General features: G+C 40.4%; 2 protein-coding genes across 5 annotated transcripts; both read left to right on the plus strand.

Moving 5' to 3' along the window:
• Window positions 1-260: 260 nt before the first annotated feature.
• LOC124110361 (monocarboxylate transporter 13-like) lies at window positions 261-4,155 on the plus strand. 4 transcript variants are annotated; one of them, XM_046469661.2, is made up of 7 exons: window positions 262-966; window positions 1,245-1,388; window positions 1,809-2,051; window positions 2,231-2,620; window positions 2,777-2,902; window positions 3,524-3,682; window positions 3,778-4,155. In XM_046469661.2, the coding sequence occupies exons 1-7, from the start codon at window positions 471-473 to the stop codon at window positions 3,813-3,815; spliced, it is 1,596 nt and encodes a 531-aa protein (XP_046325617.1). In that variant the 5' UTR covers window positions 262-470; the 3' UTR covers window positions 3,816-4,155. The 4 variants fall into 4 exon arrangements, with proteins under 4 accessions (XP_046325618.1, XP_046325619.1, XP_046325617.1 ...); XM_046469660.2 differs by having other exon boundaries at window positions 264-966; window positions 3,524-4,155; XM_046469662.2 differs by lacking the exon at window positions 2,777-2,902 and having other exon boundaries at window positions 261-966; window positions 3,524-4,155.
• A 4,097-nt stretch (window positions 4,156-8,252) lies between these two features.
• LOC124110362 (monocarboxylate transporter 13-like) lies at window positions 8,253-16,535 on the plus strand. Its single transcript, XM_046469664.2, has 6 exons — window positions 8,253-8,689; window positions 8,974-9,117; window positions 11,837-12,079; window positions 13,047-13,436; window positions 13,595-13,720; window positions 13,981-16,535. Exons 1-6 carry the CDS (start codon window positions 8,290-8,292, stop codon window positions 14,184-14,186), a joined length of 1,509 nt encoding a protein of 502 aa, XP_046325620.1. The 5' UTR covers window positions 8,253-8,289; the 3' UTR covers window positions 14,187-16,535.
• Window positions 16,536-21,147: the final 4,612 nt, after the last annotated feature.

A 21,147-nucleotide genomic window follows, 5' to 3' on the forward strand; every position in this document is an offset into this window, starting at 1 on the left:
ATATTATGATTAGGGTTAAATAGCATCGTCTACCACTCCTCAGTAATTCCGGCACGCTATTTCACTATACGGAATACCGCGAAAAGTCTTAATGGTCGCATCAGATGAACAGTCACGAACGTAAGAAACGTCATAGTGTTGACAAAGCTTCAGGACGTAACCAGAATTTACCAGTGTGCCCCTACCTAAAATAGTATTGTTGAGCAAAATATCGCATAGGTAATGTATGCCATGGCATGAATGAGGTTTTCAAATAATATAAAATGACGACCACTACCCTCTGTTTTCCGTAATATTTAATGAAGACGCACCGACCTCTGGCAAGACTCTCCCGACAGCTGTGATGAAGACCCTTCTCTGAGTGTCCGGCTACATATACAGTGTAGTACACATCCAGTTTGTTCCTAGTGACTCTTGCCCTGCAGTGAGACAACGATTAATCGTAAGTTCTTTTAGTGAAATTTGACACAATGCCAAACGTAGATGTGACTAACCTCTCTGACGTGCTAAGAAAGGGCCCCGGGGTATGCCGAGGCGATAATTCTGGTTACCACAGTCAAATAGTTGAAGAGCGTGGCCATGACAGCAAGCACTTTGCTCGTACTAACACAGTATGGGATGAAGAAAATGCTTTAAATAACAAAATACCTGTTGAAGAATATGACTGTCGTGGAAACAAACCTAAGAACGATGTTATTTGTGATAGTAAAAAGAATTGTGCGAGGGGCGGTTGTCATGGCAGCAGTTGTGAAATCAAGGTTCAAGACAATGGTGTGGGAAAACGCGAAAGAAGAAAATACTGGCAGATAATGTCTGTCGTCAGTGGTTTCATTGTCAACTTGTTTGCTGGTGGACTCCCGAACAGTTACGGAATAATGTACACCTACATGAAAGAACCTCTTGGTGTCACGGAGGAGGAACTCTCCTGGATAGGATCTCTCATGAACGGTTTTATTGGTATTTCATGTAAGTTAAACGTTCAATCAAGTATAACATATTTCATACCGTGAATACACACATGCCTTCGCAAACCAGATGTGTGTGATGGCAATACTTTAACCTGATTATTTTAAAATTCGTGTCTTCTACCAAATATGTCTTGAACCAAATATATTATATTTCTTATAAACATACATTTATATAATAGATACATTTAATATTCTATTGGACATCACATTGATTGCAATGTTTTCACTTAACCATAGAGAAATATTAATCCTGGACTTGAATATTGACAATTGCAGCGGTTCTCGGGATGGTGTGTCTGGACAGCCTTGGAGCCCGACGCACGACTATGTTGGGAGGGGTGCTGGCCACAACTGGTTTTATCATCGGCAGTCAGATGCACAACCTATACGTTTTGTACTTCTCATTTGGAGTTCTGCCTGGTAGGTGGATTAGTATCAGAATCATACGATAGGGTTGCAAAACGGCCTATACCATGACATCCGAGTTCAACACCATTTAATTTGCAAATACTTATTTGAGTCGCGATTGAAAAGACGTGAATTTATTTTTGAAATGTGGTGAAAAGTCTGACCTCACTTACTTCACGCTTATAGCTTTGCGTCTTATGTCCCATAAACGTCATGAGTTAGTGAATTTTGATAACGCCGCATTGAGAAGTGTTTCAGTTATGTGGCATCGTGTCACCTTAATGTTGAAGTGTTGATGGCATGTTATCCTGTAACGCTTACAGTGGCTTAATGCCATATCGCCATTAAGGTGTTTTGTAGGTTACGCTGAGAGGTCTTCCTTCTTTTATGTATATCTTCATAATTCTATTATTATGCATGGTTCTCTTCCAGGAATAGGTATATCCCTTGGTTACACGGCTAACATGGTGAATGTCAACACACATTTTTCCAAATGGCGGCCTTTAGCCATTGGAGTTTCTATTACCGGGATATCTGTGGGTATGCTAATCTGGCCACCCATGTGTTCCCTTGTTTCCGACACGCTGGGGTGGCAGGGTACTTTCCTCATCAATGGAGCACTGACACTGCATTTCATACCATGCGCACTGTGGATGACACCCAGCAATAGCAACGGTGAGCTGAGAATGACATAATATCTATATTAACGTTAATGGTAGTGAAGTCAGTCAAGTAAATGACAGTGGGTTATCATTTCGGCTTTGTTTAGAAACTGATATACCTATGCGAGTCACTGGTATTAGAAAATCTTAACATTTCATTTTCCTCAGACCTTTAACCGTTTTTATTTCAAGATTTCTCCAATGGTCAAAGCCTCTCCGTCAGCCAGACATTGGTCAACTGCTTCCAGATATTCAGGATACCAGGAGCAGTAACTGTCTCCATCGCTCACGTCACCCTCGGCTTCAGCTACTACACATTCTCCACCTTTATTCCTGAATATGTTACAACCTCAATGTCCAGATTGACGGCAACACAAGCTGCTCTCGTAGTGACAACTCCGGGATATGGCAGCATGGCTGGTCGTATTTTATTTTCCGGCATTTCCATGTCGACTGTCAAGGCTACAAACTACATATTTCTACTTTCAATCTGTGGGATGGGCATCACCAACCTCTTAATTCCGCTGTGTGCAAATGCTACTGCGTTTTACATAAACGGGGCGGTGTATGGATTAACCTTGGGTGAGATATTCTGACATTGTTCTTAAATTATGTACTTTTATTCAGAATGTCTTTGTTTGATTACACTAACTGACATCATTATTTTGGTCTTTTAAATAACTTTCTGGACAAATATTATTTCATAAAAGTGTACATATTTTTATATTCGTATTTCAGGAGGCTTTTCTAGCGTCCTCCCTCTTGTGTTAGTTCAACTGTTTGGACTTCATAATTTGTCAAAAACATTTGGCACGTTTATGATGTGCTTAGGGTTTGGGGCATTTGGAGGATCACCTATACAAAGTAAGACATTGATGGAAATGTTGGATGCTATACGCTGTCCTTTTAACTAAGTTTTAAGATTGAAACACACATTTATGGAAAACGACGAAGGGTGAAGTAGATTATACCAATGTCAATTGTAATGCCTTCTCTCTATCAGGTTACGTCACGGAAACTGTGATAATACAAATAAGAAACGACCCGTTGTGACGAATTATATACAAAGTTTAGGAATTCATATTTTCGTATTTACACTTTCATTCTAATTCCGGATAGAATAGGTCCCAAGCAGCCTATGATTGTCGGACGAGGCGACTAAAAGGATTAGCGGTCAGACTCAGTGATGTGTAGCGTGTCACAGAGCCCCTCGTAGCTCTTGATACCAAGCACTAGTTGGTCTGGTCTAGTTGGACTCGATTACCTACAGGCTGCCGTCAGATAACTGGAATGTTGCCGATAGCAGTGTAAAAAAAAACAAAAAACGTTAGCACCTCAATTGTAAACTATTAACTTATAAGAAACACAACGTTCTAAATCTTCGTCTGTATCATTATGCACAAATAATATGGTAACAATGAGCGTACGCGATTTATAATGTTTTGTCATCTTCTTTAGAAATTACAATAACCTTAACCTTTGCAGGTTACCTAGCAAAGAAATATGACAGGGATACCCCGTTCTACCTTGCCGGGAGTTCGTTTATCCTGACGATGCTGCTGCTGTTGTGGGTAGTGATGAGGAAGCAAATGGCGTTGTGCACCAGGAAGTCAGACAATCTGGAAGTGGAAGGTGTTGACAACTGCGGCTTTAGCACCGGCGGGCCACATACCACGGTCTGACATCTGGATGGAAGGACACTGCAGTCTGTGTATTGATGGTCCTGATGCTACATGAAGGCGGCTTTAGCACCGGCGGGCCACATACCACGGTCTGACATCTGGATGGAAGGACACTGCAGTCTGTGTATTGATGGTCCTGATGCTACATGAAGGCGGCTTTAGCACCGGCGGGCCAGATACCACGGTCTGACATCTGGATGGAAGGACACTGCAGTCTGTGTATTGATGGTCCTGATGCTACAAGCAGTCGACACGTGTAGGGACTTATGGCGATATACCTTGACGACCGTATGTCCCTGGGTACACATAATACTCTTGGACTAGCGAATGAGTCACCAAGTGAAGATGCAGATCATGTAGGGATGTTCAATGTTTGTTTTTCTTTGATGTTCTAATTTATACATGCAATGTAGCTGATAGTATGTGAAGAATAAAGTGAGTGTAAGAATGATATTTTGAGTGTCTGTTATATTATGTTTCTTCAAGTACAACCTATATTTGTCTAAGCATGGGAGTTACCTGTTCAGGCAAACCTGTACATGCTTCCAAGGTAACTTGGCACCATACATACTGTTTTAACCATTTGGTCATAATTATTTGATATGACATAAAACCAAAGATGTTGCACTCCAAACTGTGCACCTTAATTTAATATAATTTTTTAATTTGAAGTTTACAAGATATACGTCTTTTCCATTGGACGAGAGGTCGGTCATTTGACCGCGAAATTGACGTTCATAAGTGCATGAACGACACAATTTGACGTTCATACGTTTTTCACGGGACTGTGTTCTTGAAATGACGTAAACACTGACGGACTACTTCCACATTCCTGGGGAAACCCCCGGGAATTCCCTAGGACGAAAACATACATAAGCGTTCTTTCTGATCTTTTAGAACCTTTAATCTTGGTCTCTGCGTTTCAGTATGCATTGGTAAATGTCAGAGAGCTTGTACTGCATGATTGTTGACGAATATCCTCGCTACGACCCATCCTAATGAGCAAACGAAGAAATTCACATACAAACTATCGTAGTTTCGATTCGATCCGTGTCTAGGCTGACAGTGACCGTCTCCAGCAATCTATGCGTTTACCTTAGTGTCTGTTTGAACGCATATTTAATCACCTTTCAATGATCGGCCAGTTGATCAATGATGACTAACACATGTAACCGACACAGGTTCATTAACAACTTCGAAAATCGCTCCCGTCACGTTTATCGTGTCGGCCATTTTGACGTCTTGTACTTGATGTAAATGTATTACGACGCGCTGTCATTGTGACTGACTTACTGAGGTAGTTCTTTACAGACATTTCGCATCTAATGGTAATATTATTTGAACACATGTGTTGTGAAAGATGTTTCTGAAGAGCAAGTTATGCTTCCATACGCTCATGTCAACTCTCTTTTTGAAGAACTATTTTGTTCCGCGATGTACATGGGTTCCTTGAAACCGTTTTAATGATCCATGTTCAACTGTTTAATGCGTCGCCACGCTAGACAAAGCGAGGAAATGGAACAACGTGCTCATCTTATGTCACACGACATGGCCGTGTGAATGTCATTATCATACTTTATTATTAGCTCGACTGGCCGAGACTGCATCTGTCCACCATCATGTGATATTATGTGACATCTGGATGATTCTTCCTACAATGATGAAGGGGGGGGGGGGGGGGGGGGGGTATATGCATTGTAAAACAAAGGCATACACAACGTCCTCATCATAATAATAATAATAATAATAATAATTGACAAGATTGAGGAAAAACATGGCAAATATGCGGATCTCGTCTCGAAATGTCACCTTGCATCCCAAGTACCAAGTTGTCTGACTCCCCATTGTTCTCGGTGCCTCGGTTTGGACCCTCCCAATCTGTTGACTGACATTGGGAGAGTACCCGGGTTTGATGCCAGGAATACAGCCCTTCTGACAATCTGTGTGATGCAGAAGGCTGTCGTGTTGGGGAGTCTTCACAATCTCCGAAAAGTTCTGGGTGGGTTCGACTAGGCAGCGCTTCCTGGGAGAAGTTCCATTCGCTGTCTGGGCTGCGTGTAGAGGGGGCAAGGGCCCTAAGCTGATGATGAGCCTAACCAGCCTGACTGTACCAGGATCACTCAAACCCTTTTTGCTCCTTTTTTTATTTTAATCTGTAAATAATAATAATAATAATAATAATAATGCGCCAAATACACATCGTTAAGCGTTGCATTAAAACAAATAATGTTCAGCCTATAAGACTTGTAGTCTGGAAGCGGCCATGATTGAAAGAGCACAGCAATAACCAACCCAATGGTTTAACTGTACTAATACTGCGGTTTGTGTACTTACTGAACAGAATGTTTCTCTGAGTAAGATCAATATTTAGTAAATACACTAAGTGAAAACATGAGTAAAAACACTTGTTGAATGTCTTATATCAAGATCAAGTTTTTCTAAATATGATTAATACTTTTATGATATTATAAACGAAATTCTCAAATATAACAAAACACAAATACCAGAAGCGGACTTTTTACAAAACTGCTATTAGCTTTGAATCTAATCCAATGAAAGCATACGTAGCACGTCACCAACTTAATCATATAATATCTTGACAACGTGGGCAAAGAAAGTGCAAGAAATGTATTTAAACGGGCAAAAGAAACGCCACCAAACAGACGCAAAATTCAGTAACAGTTGATGTTTTATTATAAAAAAACAATTATTCAAAAGCGGAATTTGAAAATGACAAGATCAAAAGCCATGTACTTAAAGTTCTGCAGACACGTTTATCTGGGTGCAGTATTCGATCCCACCCGCAGAATCGACGTCGATCTCTTTTAAAGTTCTGTGCTACACACTTGGCTAAGTATCGAATGTGGTCCCCTCCCGCAGGCCCTAACACGACGTCGAACTGAGTACACGAGTCTCCTGACATTCTGATTGGGGATCCTACGCCATTCTTCCTGCAGGGCAATTACCAAGGTATCCCTCGTCAATGGCGACTGTTTTTGACTGTCCTAGAGGTGCTCTATTGGCGACAGGTCCTGGCCACTGTAATACGGTCACGTTGTTGGCGTTCAGAAAGTCGCTAGTGACTAGAGCTGTATGAGGGGTGGCGTTGTCCTGCTGAAACAGAGTCCATGTGTGTCGTTGCAGGAAAGGCAGTACCACAGGCCGCAGAGCCTCATCAATGTAACGACGTGCAGTGAGATTTTCGTCGATGATGACCAGACCTGTCTTCTGGTCCCCGCAGATGCCATCCCAGATCAGAACACTAACACCTCCATAAGGCTCCATTTCTTGGACGCAAGAACGTGCTGTCCGTTCACCACGTCGTTGGTAGATTCGAACCCGCCAAAAAGACTTGGAGAGCTGGCATCTACTCTCGTCGCTGAAGAGCACTCTTCGCCAATTTCTCTGCTGCCACTGCTGGCCCATCTCAGTCTCTGACCGCTTGTAATGATGCTGTTCTTAGAGAAAGTGGTCGACCCTAATTATCTCTTACCTATGTAACAAAATGTGTAAAATATTTTGGGCTAAACTAGTCATTATGAAAAATGACCGACCACCGAAGCAAACGTGTCTGATGCTGTATATATTGTATTGTGCAAACATAATTTCCTGGCCAACTAAAATAAAACATAATATTTTTCCAGTTTGGCTTTTGTTACGCCTGGATTATTAAAGATCTTTTTATATCTCAGTTTAAACAACATGTATTCGATTACAACATCCAGCGATGGCATTCATCAACATCATCAAATCCAAAGCTAGTGGCATATTCAACAAACAAGTCAGTTTTACAGACCGAAGTATATCTTACACATGTCGACTTTATTGAAACAAGCACTGTCAAGATTTAGATGTGGCTGTCATCAGTTGATGATCGCAATGGCATCGATCCAGAATGATTCTAAATACTTTGTAAATCTGTCACTGGAATTCTTTGTTCGCCTGATGTCTTCTAATAATAACCCAACTAATGTACAGTGATCAAACTTTATATCTCATGCAATGGAGTCACTTCTTCAGTAATTGTATTCCTGTAATGTTATGTTCTACGGCCTGTGGCATCTAACTTGAAATAAAGGTGTATGACACTAGTGAAGAATTTACAATGTCATACCACTTGTAAAACCATCTTCTGCATGTGACAGTATTCATCTTCCTCTCATCATGCCTTGTCTATGGAGACACGTTAGTTGACAAGTACTGTTATATATTCAAATGAAAATGCAAAGGATTTCATCGTATGGAATATCATCCAAATACATGTCTGTTGATGTTAATGTCATGCAGAATCACTGCTTCGAGAAGCATTTGCAAGGCAATATAGAAGGATGTGGCTGAACAACCGATAAACGGTTTAAGATTATCATAGTTTCCCATGTGCTCGACTCATTATCTTTTGAGCATGTAATATTGATTGTGTCCATCACAGTGCTCCGTATTTTTTCTGAGCCACTACATTAAATATTTCGCAACATGTCCCTGCGTTACTCTAATCAGAGCGCTTGCTTCACAATTTACCGCGAAACACGTCGGGCGTTAGGGGTGTTTTCAGTTGATGAAATATAAGCGATGTCTGACGATACTGCTGTTGGTATTTCTCTTGAATTTGCAAAATGCAAAAACTCTAATGACAGTTGTCATGGCACTGTTGAATTGGATAGCGATCATGGCACTGACACCGTTGCTGCAACCGTTCTTCAAAACAAGAAATGTAAGTCAAATACAGACGACACTATTCCAAACAGTAGTCACGAAAGCAACTATGCCCATCACTTTACTGGGAAACACACTGGAAGGAAATACTGGCAGATTGTGTCAGTGTTCAGCTCTTTCATTGTCAACATGTTTTATGGTGGTCTGGCAGCCTCGTACGGTGTCATGTACTCATACATGAAGGAGCCTCTGGGCGTCTCAGAGGAGGAGGTGACTTGGTTTGGATCTCTCTTTGGCGGATTTATTGGGATTGCATGTAAGTAAAACGCCAACTCGTGTGTTACTAGCTTAACGTAGCCACAACAGTATTTGCCATCTGAAAGCTAGATTTGAGTAATAATGGTTTAGTAATAATGAAAAGACCTTTTGTTTCAATTGTTTACGTAAATGTATTATATTCTTCTCATAACATTTATGAAGACTTTAGAAATGTTCTTGACTGATAGTTAATATGTTCACATATAACAATATTTTCAAAATAAAAAAACCCAACACATACAGTTGATTCAGCCTCTACACAACATGTGTCCAATATTGCAGCTATTCTTGCGATGGTATGTGTTGAACATTTCGGCGGTCGTCTTACCACTTTGGTCGGAGGTTTGCTGGCTGCCTCTGGCTTAATCCTCGGCAGCCAGGTGAACGACCTGAACCTGATGTACTGCACACTAGGATTTCTGCCAGGTAAGAAAAATATTCTTTTACTAGGACAGTAGTTGTTTGCAAATGTTGTTAACATGTTTTATTATAAATATTTGTTTCAGACACACGGGTATATTACACGCAAATTCATTCTGTACTTTCGAGGATGATGGTGCAATGTCCATAGTACGGACAATATCGAAAGTGGAACCTTTCAGTTGACACTGTAAAACGCTTTCGGAGACTATCTGGCATGTGTCTTGCTTCTTGTCAGCTCGGTATTTGTGGACAATGACCTTCGTTTGGTTTGAGGGTGGTTGTGGATCCGTCATTAGGTAGTGATTAAATGGAGGATTAATTGGGGCTTGTGCGATTAGAAAGTATACAGATATTACTTTGTCCCTTAATTCGGTTTTTGCCGCTATAGTGGTAGTACAAGCTTCAGATTGACCGGTACATTTGTCATTTTGCAATGGTATTAACGTATACGGAAAAAATCGTATATTATGCAGGTAATATCTTGCCATTATAAATAAAAGCAACAAAACCAAGACATCACTATGTATGTTTCCTACTATATCATCAGCATAATGTGCTCTGATTCCCACTGCGTTGAAAAACGAACATATTTCTTTAACGTTTTTCTCTACATGTAGACGGCAGACGTAATTCCAAATTAACATATCGTTTGGTCGGAAAATGCGTTATTGTGCACTTGGGTATCTGGTCCATCGATCACTTGATTGTATGGTTTGTTACAGGCCGCCGTCGCATGGCAGGAGTTCTGCTATGCGGCCTCAGGTAACAAACACTTAGTAATACGCTTTTATGCAAATTGTATTAATGACTGGTGCTACCGGTGGGGCAAGACATGCTTACCCTTTTCGCGAACGTCTGGTATTAGTCGTTACATCCGTAAGAGAATACCTCCTCGTGCGTATCTCCGTAGCCTGAAACATTAGTCGTTATATCACACCAGAGGAACACCTCCTTGTGGGTATCTCCGTAGCCTGAAACATAAGTCGTTATATCACACCAGAGCTATAACTTGTCGTGGGTATCTCCATGGCCTGATACATTAGTCGTTACATCACACTGGAGTAATACCTCCTTGTGGGTATCTCCGTGGCCTGATACATTAGTCGTTACATCACACCAGAGTAATACCTTCTTTTGGGTATCTCCGTGGCCTGATACATTAGTCGTTACATCACACTAGAGTAATACCTCCTTGTGAGTATCTCCGATCCGTAGCCTGATACATTAGTCGTTACATCACACCAGAGTAATACCTTCTTGTTGGTATCTCCGTTGCCTGATACATTAGTCGTTACATCACACCAGAGTAATACCTTATTGTGCGTATCTCTGTGTCCTGATACATTAGTCGTTACATCACACCAGAGTAATACCTCCTTGTGGGTTTCTCCGTGGCCTGAAACATTAGTCGTTACATTACACCAGAGTAATACCTCCTCGTGGGTGTCTCCGTGGCCTGATACATTAGTCGTTACATCACACCTGAGCTATACCATCTTGTTGGTATCTCCGTGGCCTGATACATTAGTCGTTACATAACACCTGAGCTATACCTTCTTGTTGGTATCTCCGTGGCCTGAAACATTAGTCGTTACATCACACTGGAGTAATACCTGCTTGTGGGTATCTCTGTGTCCTGAAACATTAGTCGTTACATCACACTGGAGTAATACCTCATTGTGGGTATCTCCGTAGCCTGATACATTAGTCGTTACATCACACCAGAGTAATACCTTCTTGTTGGGAATCTCCGTTGCCTGATACATTAGTCGTTACATCACACCTGAGCTATACCTTCTTGTTGGTATCTCCGTGGCCTGAAACATTAGTCGTTACATCACACTGGAGTAATACCTCATTGTGGGTATCTCCGTAGCCTGATACATTAGTCGTTACATCACACCAAAGTAATACCTTCTTTTGGGTATCTCCGTTGCTTGATACATAAGTCGTTACATCACACCAGAGTAATACCTTCTTTTGGGTTATCTCTGTGGCCTGATTTCTCCAGTTTGATGTATCTCTGTGTCCCGTGTATACAGAAGAAGAAGAAATTGTGCTTTCATTGCTGTAGATGAAAACATGCTAACCTCGAAACAAAATCCCTGCGGCCCCCCCCCCCCCATTATCAAATTATCGGACCGCCTCCGTGGTCCTGTGGTAGAGCGTCCGCCCGGAGAGCGGAGGGTCCGGGGTCCGATCCCTGGCCGCGTCATACCACAAGACGTTAAAAGATTGTACTTGTTGTTAGCCTGCCTGGCGCTCGGCATTAAGGGGCTAAAACAAAGACTGGTCTGCTCAGAGTCAATATACTGTGAGTGGGGTAATCATTTTAAACAGTGGGCTAGCACTATCAAATCGGCATCAGTCACAGTCACTGAGTCACAGTCTAGTACAAGCAGCCACAAACACACACACACATACAGAAAGACACACACACACATACACATCCATGCATGTCGCTTTACTAGTGCACGGAGCTTGAACGACGTTGAACCCCATTTCACCTCACCTCACCACATAAAAAAACCCGTCCCTTAGTAGTTACGTCACAATGGAGTAATACATTCTTGGCGGTTGTACGAATGAAGGTATGATCATAAAGGCTACCCTACTATTTCACACTTGCTTCGGTGATATATGTTTTAAAAACACTTCATAAAAGGAAAAAAATTACTTGAAACATGGTATAAGTGCAAAAATCTTCCTTTTTCTCCTCCAGGTGCTGGTGTGTGCCTTGCCTATAACGCGACTATGGTTAATGTCAACAACCAGTTTTCAAAATGGCGGCCGTTAGCCGTGGGGATATCTGTAACGGGGATAGCGATAGGTGTGTTGGTATTTCCACCAGTGTCAGCCGTTACTGCAGACGTGTTTGGATGGCGGGGCACATTTCTCATCTATGGAGCGCTGATATTACACTTCATACCTTGTGCTGTGTGGATAACTCCAAAAAATAACACAGGTAGGAAAGACAGGATGGCCATGTGCTTCTGAACATTTTTATCCCCGCAACATATAATGCGGGGGTATATAGCGATCGTCCGTCCGTAATCATTTCCTTTTCCGGTGCAGAACTCGAAAACAATTCAGTGTATTTGATCGAAATTTGGCATATTTATCAGTCACATACTGAAGTTGTGCCTTTTGCTAATTAGGAATTTTAGAAATTTATATATTTACGTTTCCATGGTAACAAGTTGGACTTAGGTTCAAAAAGGGTGGTGTTCGTTTCCGGAGCGTAACTCAAAAACCGTTAAATACTTTCTTACAAAACTTTGCATGTCTACCAGGCACACACTGGACTGGTGCCTTTTGCTATTTAGGAATTTTATAAATTTTTATTTTTTACGTTTCCATGGCAACAAGTTGGATTCAAGTTTTCATATAGGGTGGGTTCACTTATGGAGTATAACAAATAAACTGTTAAATAGTTTCCTTGCCAAACATTGCATGTCTATATATGAAGTACATACTGAACTGGTGCCATTTGATATTAAGGAGTTTTAGAAATGTTTATTTTAGAATTTCAATTGCAGCTATTTTGACATGGGCTAAGAGAAATTTGGGGTCAGTTACCTGGTTTGGGGCTATAACGTGTTAAAATGGGTGGGGATATAGATGACTTCGTTGACTATACGCTTGTTTAGTTATTGTTTCTTGTAATTTGCCATTTGTTTGCATAAAAAAAACACAGAAACACGCATGTTTTAGTTTCCATTTCATATGGATGCGACTGTGGTGGATCTTCTGTTGGTAAACAATGTATGCTTCTTAAAGAACGTTCAACTTTGACTCATTACATACAGAATTGCACATTTACTTGTAGTTACTTTACAGACAGCTGCCGGGGGGATATGTCATCTTTCTGATGACTCTTGTTTAGTATTGCATTTTAGAATACTGAAATAATAGCGTTTTATTTCTTAAAGGTGATTCTGACAGTAGAAGAGTCTCCCTGGGCCAGACGATGGTCGATTGTCTCCGGTTACTCAGGAGTCCAGATGCAATATTTTTGGCCATTGCTCACATCTCCCTTGGCTTTGGCTACTACACATTCGCCACCTTCATTCCTGACTATGTAACAACCTCACCATACAGTATGACAACATCCGAAGCTTCTCTCATAGTTTCAAGCTTGGGATATGGCAGCATTGCTGGTCGTATTATATTCTCTGGGATTTCCATGGCTTCTCACAAGGCGACAAACTATATATTTATCCTCTCAGTGTGCGTATGTGGTCTCACTAACTTGCTCGTGCCACTTTGCAAAGATTCCATTGCATTTTACACGAACGGTGTAGCGTATGGAATAGCTCTAGGTAAGATTGTGTGGAGTTTGTGGAATTGTCGAAATATTTTAACGTTTTGTTAGTATCACCCTATATCAAGTTTTCCACAATATGTCTTCGACATCTCAGAATTCAATAATTATCTAGATGTAAATGTTAACATTAAGAAACATACTTGTGCGTTTCAGGAGGATGGAATGGCGTGCACACAATTCTCTTAGTCAAACTGTTTGGACTTGATAATTTATCGAAATCATTCAGCATGTGTGTAATGTGCCAAGGGATAGGGAGCTTTGGAGGGGCTCCTTTGCAAGGTAAGTTGTGAGACATAGACTCTGCCATCAGAATATGGAATCTCCGTCCTTGTCCATTTCAAGCTGTTCCGGCCGGATCAACATTAATTTTGTTTCTTGCTAGAAAACGTTACTCTGCTATATACTATCCTGATGATCGGATTATCATGCGTGTGGTCCAAATATATTGATACACCACGGGCGTGTCTTAGAAACATAAGATGAAACTATTAATGCATTAGAATGTTGGCGCAATTATTATACAACTCTTTTATTGACAGGCTATTTTGCGACTTTATTTGACAAAGATATGGCGTTCTACAGTGCCGGGACTTCCTTCATCTTGACGGTGATGTTCATGGTGATTATAATGCAACATCATTTGACACCGTGTCCAGTGAGGAGAAAGTCTTTCAAAGTTGTTGGCAGCGGTTTTGCTAACGTCGGTTTTATCGCAGGCAGCTCAGACACTGTAGTCGCCTCATGAACCCGATGGTGATAGTAATGAGAAGACAAGACGTATCATCTAGCCGAACTCTACTGGGAAAGCCCTTTGAGAACAGCTGCAGTATCCAGGAATGTTCACTCACTCACCAGAAACCTCTCTATTTAAACGTTTTCAACACAGGAGTATCGTCATTGATTGGGGGGCTTTTGGTCATAAACCTGTCAATCATTCTTCGTGTATCAAACAGCATATGTGTTCCAGCTTATTGCTTGTTTTGCTTGTGGAAAAGGTTAATGCTCATCCTGTCGCCATATCAAGCATCTATTACCTGTAGACATGTGTACATATACTCTCACCTTTCGATAATGCTGTACCCATACTAACACTGATAAAATTTCCGTAAGGGTTATTTATTACGCATTGTAAGCCATATTATATGAGTGTCCGCTACAAAACATTTGTTCAACATGTGTGTCTGCCTGATTTAGGGTATAATGTTATTCTTATTTTAAACGTGTTTGTCAAATTTGTAAGAAACATGAATTAGTTTAAGCGTGATGCCTGCATTTACCTGGGATGTGACTGAAATAGTGATGCTTTAAGGTCGCCAAAACATGTGTAATATTAGCAATACAAGCCTGATCAATCGTAGTAAGGGTAGGATACTAGTATATGGATGGACAACTTCTTTATTACAATTAGGAGAGACGTTTTGATGTAGGTTCTAACACCGTTATCAAGCAAGTGTACAGAGTATGGTTGACAAGTATATATACAGGATAGGAGGGAGTGTTTATACAGTTGAGTAGGTTTAAGATGCAGTTACAGACAGACAGACATAGTTTATTACACTGCTGGAGTGGAGAAGCCTGTTATGTACACAGAAGGGTAAACATATTGGCCGGTGAAGCCTATAATTATGGACAAAAGGGTGAAGCCAGTAATGATCAATCGTATTCAGTATAGCTTCAGCATAACTTTAAGTACAATCCCTTTACATTATGTTATTGTGGTCATGAGCGTTATCACTACAGGTGCATAATCAGTTAATTATTGTCATTGTTAGTATTCAACTAATAAAGTTAATGTATTGGTTCAAATAATATATTTGATGTCGTATGAAGTGTGTATTTACATGTGTTGATAGGATGAGTGTGTATTGAGAGCCTAGGGTCAAGGGAAGAATCACTAAAGGCCTGCGTGTTGCTAAACGGAATCTGAGATGGCGTTATTAAAGTATCAAACTTCTCTACCTTCTTAAATTCGTACACGTCGTCAGTCGTTTGAGTTGAGGGAAGACGGACAAAAAGGAAGACTTGTTCGGATTGTACTTAATTTGTGTTGATCTACGCTGTGAAATGTCACTGGAAACCGTCCGATCACACACACACACACACACACACACACACACACACACACGCACGCACGCGCGATACATACTTGTTCTCGAATACACCCTTTTGCCGAGAATGAAATACCTTAGCCAATGTCATAGTCAATGCAATGTCTTCAGGCCCAAGCTACTGTCATTATTCACAGCAATAACAAAAAGAACCTATACCCTCTCAAAATAGTATTGTTACTGAAGCTTTACCCTTGTTTGATGTTAGCGTTGTTTGATCTACCGAACTAAAGACGCTTCATCGATTAGTCTACTTCCTTTAAGACTAAAGACAGACGTATTAACTATTCAGGTAAGAAATTAACCCTTTTCAACCTGTTTTGTTGCTGTATACGTAATGAAGACAACAAATGAGGTTTCGTCCAGCGATGACAAAGAAACACCTCATAGTCTTTCTGCTAAATAACTTGTTAGGGTTTAGCATTTATGTAATCAACTACTAAGCATTAACTCAATGACGATGCTATTATCTTTACCAAACAAATGTAAATGTCAAAGAAAATACATTATTTTCGTAGAACGGATCGTATGATTGTGTTTTGAATTTAGAATGGAGTACATGTTAGTTGATAATCAATGATAAATAAACTTGTTCATCACAGGTACAGGAGAAATTCTCAATGAAAAGTGCAATATGTTCTTAACACCTACAAGTACACGAACACGGCAGCGAGTAGAGCTGTCCTGAATGTTTTAGTCCTTGAGTTATCAGAGTTATGGTCCTTTATTATGCACACGAACATGGTAGGATTCGTTTTTCCTGATTTGTTTCTAATCTACTTGTCACATAGGGTCTATGAATGACAGATTCCAATTAGTTACGTGTATACACCTTCCATATTGATAGTCACGCACTTGAGAGGAGAGTCGAGTATGATATCAACCACAACAGACTGGTTACGACCAGATCGAGACTGACACATCAACATTTTACAGCATTGGAAAAGCATACCTTTTAATAGAACAGATGCATGCCCACGACTAGGTTGAACTCATGTATTAATGTAGCAGGGCGTGGAGTCATCCCACAGATGACACTCTTACTTTGTCAGCTTGCCAACGGGGTCCGACCGCGGATCAGAAGGTCCGTGCCTCGAAACCACTCGCGGGACTCGGACTTTTATGGCCGCTACATAAAGACGCACACCTTGCATTTTGTAATCTATATATTAATACACAAAGAAAATATTAAATGTTTGTGAGTTTTCACCTACCTAACATATGACAATAGATGAATAATTCTTTACGTTGGGTGTTAAAATATATTTTTCAAACATGTACTACATTGTCCTATATTTACACAATGTATGTGTAGGGACTGATGCCGATTTATTGTGCTACCCCACTGAGATACCATGCCGCAGTTTAACATGAATACCCAACTCAGACACCGTATACTGACTCCGAGCCGACCAGTCCTTGTTTTAGCCCCTTAATGGCGAGCGCCAGACAGGCTAACAACTAGTACCATCTTTCAACGCGGCCGGGGATCGAATCTCGGACGTTTCGCTCTCCGGGCGCACGCTCTAGTGTGAACCTTCATAGTGTGAGGGCCAAACTGTATGAACGTCGGAGCTTGTGGAATCGCTGAATAAAGTAGTTCCTCAAAACGAGAGGTGACTTGAGCGTTTGTATGCACAACTTGCTCTTCAGAAACATCTGACACATCACATGTTTTCAAATGATATCTCCATTAGATGAGAAAGGTCTGTTAAGAACTACCTCAGTAAGTCAGTCAAAACGACATATACGAGTACATCGAGTACAAGACGTCAAAATGGCCGACACGAAAATCGGGACGGGGGAGATTTCTGAAGTTGTCAAAGAACCTGTGGCGGTTTTTGTTTTAGTCATCATTGATCAATTTGCCGTTCATTTAAAGGTGATTAAATATGTGTCAAATATATACTAAGGTAAAATCATAGATTGCTGTAGACTGTCACTGTCAGCCCAGACACGGATCGAGTCGATACTTCGATAGTTTGGATGTGAACTTCTTCCTTTTGTTCTCTTAGATGGGTCCTATCGAGGATATTCGTTAACGACCATGCATTGAAACTCTTTGACGTTTCTCAATATATACCAAAACGCTGAGTTCAAGATTAAAGGGTCTAAATGATCAGAAAGAACTCTTCTGTATGTATTCGTGGTGGGGAATTCCCAGGGAGCAAGTAGTCCGTCGGTGTTTACGTCATTTCAAGAATACGGTCGCGTGAAAAACGTATGAACGTCAAATTGTGTCGTTCATATAACTTATGAACGCCAATTTCGCGGTCATGAGACCGACCTCTCGTCCAAAAGAAAAACCTTATATCGTGTAAACTTCAAACTAAAAAAATATAGCAATTTACTATGAAGTATTTAATTTATTTGTTATACTTGCATTGTTTTGTTTGTTTGTTTTTAACGCCGCACTCAGCAACATTCCAGCTTTATGATGGCGGTCTGTAAACAATCGAATCTGGACCAGACAACTCAGTGATTTATATCATGAGCATCGATCCGCGCAATTGGAATACGAGGACACGCATTAGTGAGTGAGTGAGTTGGGTTTAACGCCGCTTTTAACAGTATTCCAGTTATATCACGGCGCGTCAGCCTTATATGGGAGGAAAGCCCGCAGATATGCAGGTCTCAGACGTTTACCACTTCGGTGAAACCCACGAGGACGGGTATGGTGCTGACAAACCTAGAACCATAATCGGGGCGAACCGGGATTCGAACCCACAATCATAGGTTTCTGGCGCGCCCAAGGGACGCAACTCTGCCCAGCGGATCGCGGCGCCTTAGACGACCATGTACTTGAAATAAAATGACGGGCAACAGAAACTTTACAACTTTTCAAAATTTAAAAACACAAGTTCCGATTAAATCAATGCAAAACATATCGTCCAAACACAACGATGCTCTATGCAGAACGGCACGGTTTTTTTAGAATATGCGAAAGAGTGACAAACCTTTACCGCTTGGGCAGCTGAAACTAACGTGTAATAAGGGTAAATGAACGAAACGGACGGCATGTCAGACACTAACACTGATAAAAAAACAACCCAAAACCAAACTTTCTTTTGGCCGTCAGTTTATATGTCATTTGAGACACAAGTATTTTTTGTCACTAGGCGTTGGTTTATCGCCCATTTGTGTCTCCTCCATCGTCCATCTGAACTGGCCATCTGCAAGATGGCGGCCACTGGCAGCACAAGTGGCAGCTATTGGAGCGGCAGCTGGTGGTCCAATGTGGCCTCCATTGAAATCCGATCTAGCTGCCAGATTTCATTTGGCGGAAAGCACTGCTCATAAGTGGTGCATTGGCTAAAACTCTTGTGGATCAAAAAAGTCTCAAGAAAGGTAAACGATTCCCTGATTATATTTCCTGATAGCGTTGTTCACATGGATAGATGGATATATTGTGGCATTTACAGGTTTTGTTTGACTGTCAACTAACCAGTAAATCAGCATTAGTATATAGTGTATATAATACACAGTGTAGTTAGTATTGGTATTAATATTAGCATTAGTTATTTTGTCAGTATTAGTATATAGTGTATATAATACATAGTGTAGTTAGTATTGGCATTAGTTACCAGTATTAGTATTAATATTAGTATTTAATATTAGTATTTAGTATTAGTTTGCAGTATTGGTTTAAGGGTTTTTAATGAATATTTGATACTACACCGTTTTACTTAGTTATGCTTGGGTCAGTCACTACCCTAGCAGGTCCTTTGTTTCAGCCAGGGCAAATGTTCTGGTTGAGTGGTTGACCCTATTGTTCTCCTTAGGGTCAGCTTTGCATGCTTTTTAACCCTCACTTGCACCTCAGTCACTATACAGACAAGTCACTGACAGACGACAGCAAGTGGACACATTTTACAGATTTTGTAAAGTCAAGGTATGTTTCCAATTTAATACGTAAACATATATAAATCTATCTTTTCATAAATAAGATTATATAGGTGTCCGTTAAATAAGGTATTTGTTATGATGTGTGTGAGATTTAGTCAATGTCAGATTCTCCTGGACAGAGTGTTGTTTGAATATGTTTATGAGCCTATTATCATATATGTGTTAATGTATTGTAAGTGTGTGGACATTTGTGATAGTTTTAGGATGTTTAGTAATTTATTGTGTTTTATGGTAGTGCTATGTTCAGATCTGTAAAGATGTATAAACAGTAGCACTGATTTGATAATACACATGCAAGAGCATTGTGTAGGGAAGCTAGTTTTATTGTACATTTAGAATCATTTCAATATGTTTAGGTATTTTGATGTCACTGTAGCCCTGGCAATGTAGTCGTGGCAGACTAAAGTGTAACCAACACCTAGAGGCCATACTTCTGGTATGTTTACTTATCACCACATGTAAATATATATTATTATTATTATGTTTATGTTTATCTCTATCTCTTGATTACGTTTTACACGACCTAAGAAGTGTTTTGATTTGACGTATGCATATACATGTACTATATTTATGTATAATGTAATCCTAATGACGTATCATGTTCTGACGTATACATATCCTCTATATATGTATAAGGTAATCCTAATGAAGTATCATGTTCTCATTTGAATTGTCATAATTTACAAGATTCTTTTTGAGTGTTATTGTGCATTTCAGGGTGTAAAACAATATACCACACATACTCGTCATCCAATAAAACGAATCACATCCGTAGCCGTGTTTTCACATCATTCAGCGATGCACATATATTCTGCTACAATATTGCCTAGAATAAGTCCCTCGTTGCTCTAACAGGCGACTACATTGGATCCGTATATCAAGCTGTGTGATTTGCCAGATTCCATGTCATCGTGGTGTGGATCACTTTCTCATTTTTTCAATCAGTCAGTGGTCATATAGCTGGAATAATGCTGAGTACGGCGTGAAACAACAAACAAAAACAATCATGTCATAGGACTACGTGTAACATCAAATTCCAGTTCCGAATACCTGGGATACCTGCAACGTACAAAATATTTCTCCATGGAAGGGATTCAGTGAACAGCTCATAATCAAAGTTCCTGGTTACAACTCCTTACTCGTCTTAGGGCTTGGTTTTGTGTCGTCCCAGACATTCATCACTTCCTGGTCATACATCCTCAGAAGTTGCACTGGGAATGTTTCATGCAATTGCCTTTTCGGTGTCGTATCTATGTTGAATCCAAATTTTCGCTCCACACAACCAATCCATTTACGATTGCGCGTGGGTTGATCAATATTAGTGTGACGCTATATCAGAATATGAGAGAGACTTCTATATAACTGGATTTTTATTATGGAAGGGCCCAAGGTGAGTTTCGTTCATGCTGTCATTACCTTGGACTCATTCCATCTCTCTTCATAAAGCTATTTATACATACAAAGAGCTGTTATATATATTATATAATATATCCACATGCGTAATAATAGTTCTATTAAGATTTTCGGAACAAAAATGCATTTCCAGGTATAACTATGTTTACTATGTAGTCTGTGACTGTCCTCAACACGGGACTCCGAGGGTTCTCGGTGAAATGGGGTCCAATGCTGGTACAGTTGTTCGGCCTTGAAAATCTTCTTAAGTTCATTGGAGGTCAATTGCTGATGCTAGGT

This window comes from Haliotis rufescens, unplaced genomic scaffold (assembly GCF_023055435.1).
Source record: "Haliotis rufescens isolate VD_foot unplaced genomic scaffold, xgHalRufe1.0.p SCAF_9, whole genome shotgun sequence".
Taxonomy (NCBI): domain Eukaryota; kingdom Metazoa; phylum Mollusca; class Gastropoda; order Lepetellida; family Haliotidae; genus Haliotis; species Haliotis rufescens.

What these genes read in the sequence shown, in the direction of transcription:
- LOC124110361 (XM_046469661.2), top strand. Translation starts at nt 471, where the DNA reads ATGCCAAACGTAGATGTGACTAACCTCTCTGACGTGCTAAGAAAGGGC. An exon ending in CTCATTTGGAGTTCTGCCTG is followed by an intron (nt 1,389 to 1,808) that starts GTAGGTGGATTA and finishes GTTCTCTTCCAG; the next exon opens with GAATAGGTATATCCCTTGGT. An exon ending in TGGAGGATCACCTATACAAA is followed by an intron (nt 2,903 to 3,523) that starts GTAAGACATTGA and finishes TAACCTTTGCAG; the next exon opens with GTTACCTAGCAAAGAAATAT.
- LOC124110362 (XM_046469664.2), top strand. Translation starts at nt 8,290, where the DNA reads ATGTCTGACGATACTGCTGTTGGTATTTCTCTTGAATTTGCAAAATGC. An exon ending in CGGATTTATTGGGATTGCAT is followed by an intron (nt 8,690 to 8,973) that starts GTAAGTAAAACG and finishes CCAATATTGCAG; the next exon opens with CTATTCTTGCGATGGTATGT. An exon ending in AGCGTATGGAATAGCTCTAG is followed by an intron (nt 13,437 to 13,594) that starts GTAAGATTGTGT and finishes TGTGCGTTTCAG; the next exon opens with GAGGATGGAATGGCGTGCAC.